Source organism: Galeopterus variegatus, unplaced genomic scaffold, assembly GCF_000696425.1.
Source record: "Galeopterus variegatus unplaced genomic scaffold, G_variegatus-3.0.2 Scaffold26, whole genome shotgun sequence".
Lineage (NCBI taxonomy): Eukaryota > Metazoa > Chordata > Mammalia > Dermoptera > Cynocephalidae > Galeopterus > Galeopterus variegatus.
In genome coordinates, this window is record NW_007726137.1 from 743283 (window position 1) to 752173 (window position 8891).

Genomic DNA, 8891 nt, shown 5'->3' on the forward strand with positions numbered 1-8891 from the left:
GGGGGGGGGGGGGGGGGGGGGGGGGGGGGGGGCTTTCCTCTCTTTTTTCTCCAATGCCCGTGTGCTCTGGGAAGTCAGGCTCATGACAGCCTGTCTGCTAAGCTCTGGAGGGTCACACAGGCCCGGCCAAAGGCCCAGGCAGGACCGGCGAGAACAACCACTGCAGTCACCGTAACTGGCACCAGCAGCCCTGCCTGGACGGGGTGAGAGGCAGGGAAGCTATTTGAAGGAAACAAACCCCCAAAGGTACATTTCTCTTCCATCTGGAATGGACTCGAGCGAAAACACTTAAATAAAAAATCAGTTTCCCAGTTAATGAGGAGAACACCCAACAAAGTCTTGAGTGAACCTTATGCATGCAGTGGCTGCAGTCAGGACCTGTGGGTGCCACACACCGGCCCTGGGGCACTGCGAGTGCAGAACCAGTCAGCGCTCGTCCAGGGCATCACAACCCAAGGTCTGTCAAGGCATGGCCGACCCACTAGGACCGGGGAGCAGCGCAAAGCTGCCGCCGCCTCCAGGAATCACAGCTGGGAGAGAACACAGAGCCTGTCTGGTGAGCACAGCGTGTGGCATGCATTTTAAGTGAAAGTCACCACATAAAGGTCAGCCTCCTGTTTCTCTTACTTCAGAGTAAATGGAAATGGAAAAATACATACTAAACAAGCATGTCATGGCTGACATTGAGCGTAAGAAACAAAGACGAGGTAGACCACAGGCTCAGTACTGCAGCTGTGCGAGTGGCCGAGCACAGGCTGGGCACTCAGCACCCAGCTGCAAAACCCAGTGGTCACAGGGAATTAACTCACGGTCGGCCCTCTCCAGAACATGGACCTGACCTACCCTGTGCCTTCCAGTCACCATGAGGATAGCAGTGAGTGCTCAGGCTGGCCCAGTGCGAGTGCAGCCCTATCCCAGGTCCTCAGGAATAATGATCACTGGGCACCCTCCAGGCACTGCATGGGAGACACCCAGCCCTTCCCCAGGAGCCACGGTGTACAAGGGACTGAGGGCAGTGCCCAGCCTCACATGGCCTGGGACCCCCACTGCCCAGGGTAAGGCCAGCAGGTCACTACTCGGCTCCCAGAGCCCCACATCCTGGCCACCAGGTGTGGGGTTGAGGGCAGGGGATGGGGAACACAGCCGGCTGTAGTGTTGGGGGCAGCAAGGTCAGACACAAGCTCCACCCTCATACAGATGGACCCCAGGGCTGTGCCAGGTGGGCCCAGGACACCTGTCAGAGACAGGGCAGGCAGGAACCAGCTCAGCCATCAGAGCCCGTGGCCTGAGCAAGTGCCAAGCTCGGGATCAGGAAGGCCCCAGCCCTGCTCCAGCACATCGAGCCCTGGAATCTGGGTGTGTTCCTCATCCTCCTGCCTTGGCATAGCATGTCCCCTCACCCCATTCTCCATGGTTCAGCGAGCCTGGACAAGCAAGTGCACAAGTGCCACTGGCACCACAACTACACACAGAACAGCCACTGTGCCTCAGTTTCGCCAGATTAAATGAGGAAAGAACAGTACCTTGCCTCACCTGTTTCTTTTCTTGTACCATTTCTTTGAAATTTTCTCCCCCATTTTCTTACTTTTTTTTCCTGGAGCCCCTTCCTATCTGGTAAATGTTGGGGCCCCCCACAAAGTGCTCAGTCCTGTCTTCTCCCCCGTTTTCCACTTTTGTTCTTCAGTTTTGCTCTAAATTCCAAGAGGTGGCTCCTGGTCTCTCTCCTGCCCACAGATCACATTCCAGCCAGGTATGCAGCCTGCACAGCCTCGGTGTCCAGATTTTTCTCCCTCCTGCTGATAGCTGAGCAAGACAACATGCTGTCTGGCGACGGAAATCAGAGGACATCCATGAATCTTGGTTGTGCAAGTCACAACACAGATGTTAAACCAGCTGCAGGCGAGCCAATGTGGACAACGCAAACCAAGGTGGAAACTCATCCAGGAGAACCCAGGCATCTGCCTCGCACTGCTTCCATGCGGGGCAGTAGGGACGCACAACGTTGCCATGACTGCTAGATGTCCTCCGCCGCGGCTGCCGGGACCCACAGCCCAGGTTCTCTTCAAGGCACCTTATCCTCGACGGCAGCACTTCCCATTCTGTCCAAGACCCTGCCCCCTCACCACCCCAGCCAGGGCATGAGAACAGCCTCCTGTGCTTGTCAGACCTCCAAGTCTTGTGCACAGGTGTGAACCTAGAGGTCCCACATGGAAACTCCTTGGTGCCCCCTTCACAGATGTCCAGGGTCCGACCAGTGCAGCTATGCTGGCAATGGCATGGCAGCTCCCAGCTGGTCACAATAATGACCTCCTAGGTGCCCCTGGTCCCCTGTGGTCTGTTCTTTACAGAGCCTTTTAAAGCAATTCCTTGGCTCAACCCTCCCAGGCCCATCTCAGTAGAGGGAACCTCCAGGCCTCACAAACCACAGGCTCCACCCATGCCAACCCTCCCCGCAGAACACAGCAGCTCCAGACCCTTCCTGGGACAGACATGATTGAGACCCCCTCCCCCACCTCTTCAAGTCTGGCCTCGTGTCTCATCCTGATAAGGCCTACCCTAACTGACCTTCTTAAAATTGCCAGCCGCTGGGCCGGCCCGGTGGCGCACTGGAGAGTGCGCTGCTTGAGAGTGTGGCGCTGCTCCCGCCGAGGGTTCGGATCCCATGTGGAGACCGGTTACCGGTTCCCGCACACTGGCTGAGTGCGGTTCGGGCGCAACACCGAGGGTTGCGATCCCGTTGCCGGTCAGTAAAAAAGACAAAAAGGAAAAAAAAAAAAACTTGCCAGCCACTCCCCACGCCCAGATCCCGTCCTACATATCCCTGTGAAGCACACTTCCTTGTGTCTATCAGGACACCCTCAGTCTTACTTCCCAGCCCTCCCCCACAGAACACAGGCCCCTGGGCTTCCCCAGCCACTGTAAGGCGAGCTCAGCTATGGCCCTGTAGGTCCCAGGCGAGCACAGCGAGTGTTTGGGGGAGGAGAGCCGCGGTACTTGTGAACACGTAAGCAGCAGCCCCAGACAGGCACACAGGAAGAGAAGGAAGCCTGTCAGTTGGGGAGAGCTAGGCTGGGAAGGAGCAGGTGGGACAGCACGAGGGACCAGTAGCACCAGCTGCGATACGGCGGCCACACTGTCCATCACAGGAGCTTGGGCCTGTGGCAGAGATGCGCCTGCGCGAGAAGACCTGAGACACCAGAGGCCAGACCACGCCGTGCAGCAGCCAGGAGCGCCTACCCTGTCACTGGCTGAGGACCCAGGCGCTGCACCCTCTGACTCGCCAACACACTTGTGAATGGGATGCCACACCCTACGGGGCAGCAGTGAGGTGTGGAGTCCCCCTCACAGGACACATGGCTCGCCTGTTCACCTCCTGTCACCAGATGCAAATGAGCCGCCGCTGCCCTCCCTCCTGGCAGGCGGGACAGACACGAACACAGGAAGCAAGGCTCAGCGTGGCAGGCCAGGAGGGTCACCAGTGGGCACCGTGCCTGGGGCAGCTTCTGGAGGCTGCTTGAGAGGCCTGAGTGGAGCAGGATGCAGGCGCCCAGCCTAGGAGTCACAGCAAGCGTGTGCTCAGAAGTAGTGGTGGGCCATGGGCCTGAACAGCTGAGGCCACTGAGGCTGAGGAGCAGTGTCCAGCTCATCTCCTTCCGAGGCCAGTCTAAGGCTGAGTAACAGTGGGGCGGAGAGGAGCCAAGTGTGGGAGCCAGCAGTGGGGGGGAGGCTCCTGTGTGGCTGGGCTATGGCAAGGCCCGTGAGGTGGATGTGGTGGGGGCAGGAGCAGAGCCAAGGCAGTGGCAGATCTGTAGACACCCGAACGGGGCGCAAGTGCGGTGGGAGGGCACTCACGGCTTCAGGCCTAGGCCATGTGAGGCCACTGCCCAGGCGGGAGGGGCAGTCTACTGCTGGCGTTCACAGATGCAGGGACTGAGGCCTGCCACAACCCAGATGGGAGCCACACACGGGTGGGTGGGATTTAAGCTGTGAATAGGGATAGGATCACTGGGTTGGACACAAGGGGGAGGCCGCGATGGGCTGAGGAGCTGGCTGAGGAGGAGAGGGAGCAGCAGGGGCCGAGCGCAGGGCGGGGTGTCCGGGAGGTCACAGAGCGGGACGCAGGACTATGAAGGCACACTCTCACAGAGGTTTTGCCACGAGAGGTTTTCAAATGCCGTCGTTTTCATTAACGTGGGACATTGACGTCACCTTAAATGGAGATGGGTGAGACCATGCACCTGTAGAAGGAATCTGACCCTGGGGCACACACTCTGGTCTGGGAGGCTCTGACCATGGGCCCCCACAACAGTGGATGACTGCCCAACAGCAGAGGGCCTCCCCAGCTAAGCTGGCACCAGGTGCAGACAGACCTGTAAAGACCCGGTGAGGGAGCTGAGAAACAGCTGGGCGGGCCAGCCACTCCGCTGGGCTGAGCAACTTCTAGGCATGCAGGTGCACCAAAGCAGGGCATCAGGTGATTCTGCAGCCGGAGCACCGGCACCACCAAAAACAGGCTCATGCAAACGTTCCCTACTCTAGATACAGCTGAAGCTCTCTCAACTGTGGAATGAGGACAGAACACCCTGCACGTATAGCGTGAGAAAGGCAGGCATCGGGGAGATGCGCCCCCTCCACGCTCTTCCTAACCAGAGCACGTTTAAACTACTGCAGGCAGGTGAGATCCTGAGTTCAAAAGCTACCATCCGAGATGCACATTTACACAAGGGCAAGGGCCTCGCACTAGCTGGTGGGGGACGCCACTAGACGCCAGGCAGAGGATGAGGGCACTCGAGGACCTGTGCAGGGAGGGAGCAACATGCCCAGGCTGCCCACCTCGATGCCGCTCTGCCGCGCCAACTTCACGGCCGTGCTGTAGTAGCCGCAGCGCAGCAGGTGCTCGGCCATCATGCGGTCCATGCGCTTCCTCTTCCACGTGCTGGCTGCCGCTGGCTGGTCGCTGCTGTGCTCCTTGAGGTGCTCGATCCTGCGCTTGCACAGCTTGGCGCTCTCATCCTCAGCCTGGATGGACTCGACCGCCTGAGCCACACGGAACAGAGACATGTTCAGCAGGGGGACATGCATCCGCAGCCCAAACCTATGAAAAATTAAGCTGCCACTATACCAAATGCTCATGAAAAGAAGAGCAAGGAAAAATAAAAGGAAAGACGGGGATGTCACCAGGATTGTATGACAGAAATAAAAGGAGCTCTCTGCATGTCCACTAGTTTGTGCCTCACCTAGTAATTACTAACAGGTGTGCTAAAATCTACTGCTGTGTGGATCTGTTTTATTTCCAGTTATGTTATTTTTTGCTTTATACATTCTGAAGCTGTGTTGCCAGATGCGTGCAATTTTAAATTTGTTATACCTTCCTCATTAATTAAGCCATTTATCATTACAAAATAACTTCCTAAAATCTTTTATAATACTTTTTTCCTTAGAGTCAATTTTGTTCAAAATTAATACAGCTAGAGAGAAGTGCCTGTGCTGTCTGATGCAGACACCACCAGCTGCATGTGGTTGGCAAGCACTTGAAGGGTGGCTGAGGGACTGAAGTCTTCATCTTATTTAACATAAATGTTAACAGCCACACGTGGCTTAGGCATGAGCTGGTGCAGAGCAAGGAAGGCTTCTTTCAGCACTTCCACTACTTTGGGCTCCCAACTGCTGTCGAGAAGGCAGCTGTCAGGCTATCTGTTGTTCCTTTCAAGGGGCCTTTTCCCCTAGCTGCTTTTAAGATTTTTGTCTTTTTCAGTTTCACCATGTGAAAATCCTATGTAGGCTTGTTTTAATTTATTCTGTTTAGCATTATGAACTGGTGACTTTCATCAGTCCTGAAAATGTCCTGGTCGTTCTCCCTATACTGTCTCTGCCCCTACCCCCCAAATCCACCCAACGCAGTCCTTCTGGACTCTGGTAAAACACATCAGAAGCTTCTGCTCTGCTCTCTGTGTCTGTTGCCCTCTTACATACTTCCATCTGTTTATCTCTGTTTCATTCCAGATGTTTTCTTCAGACCCACCTTCCAGTTCACTAACTCTTTCTTTAGCTTTGTCTAATTATTAACTATTAAATTGTTATAAGAAAACATTCAGATTTTCATTTTGGTTATATTTTTCATTTCTGGAAGTTTTATTTGATTTCTTTTAAACTCTAAGTCACTTTTTACATTTTGTTCCCTGTAGGTTTTCAAGCTTTTTTTTTTTATTCTTTACACACAGTTCAGTGTGGAACCTGGCAGTTCCCACATGTGCAGTCTGTGCGGGGCTCTGTCTTTCCTGTGGGTCTCTCATCCATCAAGGTGTCTTCTGCACCTGGCTATCTTTGTGCTGGATGTTGTACTTGCTCAGATTGAAGGTTTACTCTCCATGACAGAATCTGCACTTACTCTGCCTGGAACCTGAACGCAGCACCAGCAGGGACACCACACACTAAGTGAAGGATCAGGGTCTCTGCACCACTGCATATTCTGAACCTTCTGGAGCACCCCTGCCTTGGGCTGTGGGGTCCCAGTTTATCCCCAGCAGGTCTCCACTTTCTCTGGCTCCTTTCCCAGGTCACTGGTCACACCTGTACTGCTGGGTAGCTGCAGCCCCACTGCTTTTTCACCTCTTACCCTGCCCTCCAATTCTAGACTGGTGATTCTTTTCTGCCTCATGAGCTCTTCGATATGTTCAGTAAGATGTTTTAAAATATCTTATCCCACTTTTTGGGTTGTTTTCAGTGAGCAAATTAGTCCATACCCTAGTACACTAGTCCTGGTAACAAGAAACCCCACATGCTCTTTTCTAAAAATAATAAATCAATCTGCTACCCATCCTGGCATTCTACTATCTGGGCATGGGACACTCCTGGAGCCAAGACAGTTCAACCCCTACAGGACAGGAGACTGGCCCGCACAGCCTGATGGTGGTCCAGAGCACAGACGGCGTGAGACTGGCCAGCAGTGCACCTCCCCGTTCTTGCCACAACAGTTTGCTTCCCTGTCTCAGCACCTTTTGATCAGTCATGGCCCTGCTCCCACAGAAGACAGCTCGTTTTCAAGACACACTGGGTGCTCATCCTTCCCGGCTGAGGAAGAACAGCCCAAGCGCAGGACCAACCTTCCTCTTGAGGACGCTGAGCTTCTCCACCACGCCGTCCAGGAGGCTGACCACAGAGTCCACGGCAGGGCAGCTGCTCAAGGTCTTCTCCAGCTCGGCCACCACCATGGTGACGTGGCTTGTCTCACGGTCGATGTTTTTCTGAGCAGCTCGAAAGCGTTTATTCAGTGTCTCATATGGCACCTAGGGAAGAAAAAGACGGCTCAGGACCACGTGGTTGGGGTGTGGGCACCTCCCGCCCCGCACTCAGGACACACCTGGCCTCCTTCATGGCACTTTCAGAGGCAGAACTCAGCTTTTAGTTCTCTCAAAATACATCTACTCCAAAGCTGGACCTCGGCCCACAACAGCCTTGGTGAGTGGAGGGACGATGAGAATGACTAATCACAAATGTGTGTTGTCCTAAATCTACACATAATTCTCTCTGAAAATTTTTTAAGTGCATGCTGCCAAAATAATCCCAGAGTTCTTCTAGAATAACAGACAGCTGAGGAGCCGATGGAAAAGGAGACAGTACTGGGTAAAACATGGGACTAACTGGGCAGGTGGGGGCAGGTGGCACAGCAGCAGAGCTGACGCAGAAGGTCCAGCAGGGGTTGAGGACGACAGACGGTGGCTCTGTGGCCATGAGGTAGGTGGAGGGAAGCCACAAGCATGCATGTGAAGTTACGAGTGCTTTTCACCTCTAAATGAAGCTCTTCCACGATACAATGCTTATTTTACCCCAATTATAAAAATATCCTAATCCCTACAGAATATCTGTAAAAGAAGAACTATGTAAAGACCTGTAAAGTTGCTGTTATCTTCCTGCCCTTCTAGAGGGAACCACTGGTGACATCCTTCTCTCCCATCTCCTGGGCTCCGTGATCTTGACACATCCCTGCCAGGCTGGGCCTCTAACGCTGCATCCTTGTCCGAGTCGTGGCCTCCTGTCATTACATGTGCTTGTGAGGTCTATCCCACTGAGTGCTGCTAGCCCTGACTTTGCTGTTGTAACAGCACCCACACGAGCCCTTCATCCTCAGCCGTACCCAGCAATGGAGAACAGAGCCTCAAGGCACAATGCCAACTCCACCGACACTGGGCAGGCACTGACTGATGTGGCTGGCGGCTGTCTTGCACCAGCCCCATGCTCAGGAGTGAGGCCGCAGAAAGGAGGCCTGGACCTGGCTTGGAGCCTGGGCTCCCCAGGAACAGGAGCAGTCCTGAGAGCGGGACACTCAGCTGGTGGCAAGGCCAGCATCGTCTCTTGGCTGCCACTCCCAGCTCAACCTCCCCTGGCCCAGCCACCCTCCACCCACACGTCCCCTGGGGCCAATGTGGACCCACCGTGGGTGGCAGTATACAGTGCCTACACATTCCCGTCCACACCTTGGGTCCGGGCAAGTTCACACGGGGAGTCTGTCTGCTGAGCAGGGACTTAGGCTCACTGGTGACCCAACGAGTCTCAAAGTGCTGAAGAGGTGGTGGGACGCCACCAACCACAACACGTGTAATAAGCCAGCAACTCTGTAGGAAGCAGGAGACAAGCCTGGTGAGGTGCCACACACAGGCCCCCCAGACAGGGCCCCACAGCAGCCTGGAAGTGGCAGGCACGTCCCTGAGGCTCTGTGATGGGGGCAGGCTGCCCGGAGCTGTGTGGCTGGCTGCGTGGTCAGTGGGACCTCCATCAGCCCACACTGCGGGCCTCCAAGGTGCTGTCTCCTGAGGATTCAGTACTTCTTGTAAAAAAAATAAAAGGGGAAGGGGCCTTTTGTTCCTCTTCCTGTATCCAGTGGCTGAGGAAGT

General features: G+C 54.9%; 1 protein-coding gene across 1 annotated transcript in view; it reads right to left on the reverse strand.

Moving 5' to 3' along the window:
* MAEA (macrophage erythroblast attacher) overlaps positions 1-7949 on the reverse strand; it is a 23654-nt gene extending 15705 nt beyond the window's left edge. Inside the window, exons 1-3 of the mRNA XM_008569224.1 lie at positions 7889-7949; positions 7104-7286; positions 4834-5037 (exon numbers count right to left, since the gene is read on the reverse strand). Of these exons, the coding sequence (XP_008567446.1) occupies positions 4834-5037; positions 7104-7211 (312 nt within the window). The 5' untranslated portion in view covers positions 7212-7286; positions 7889-7949. The remainder of the gene's footprint in view (positions 1-4833; positions 5038-7103; positions 7287-7888) is intronic.
* Between the last annotated feature and the right edge of the window lie 942 nt (positions 7950-8891).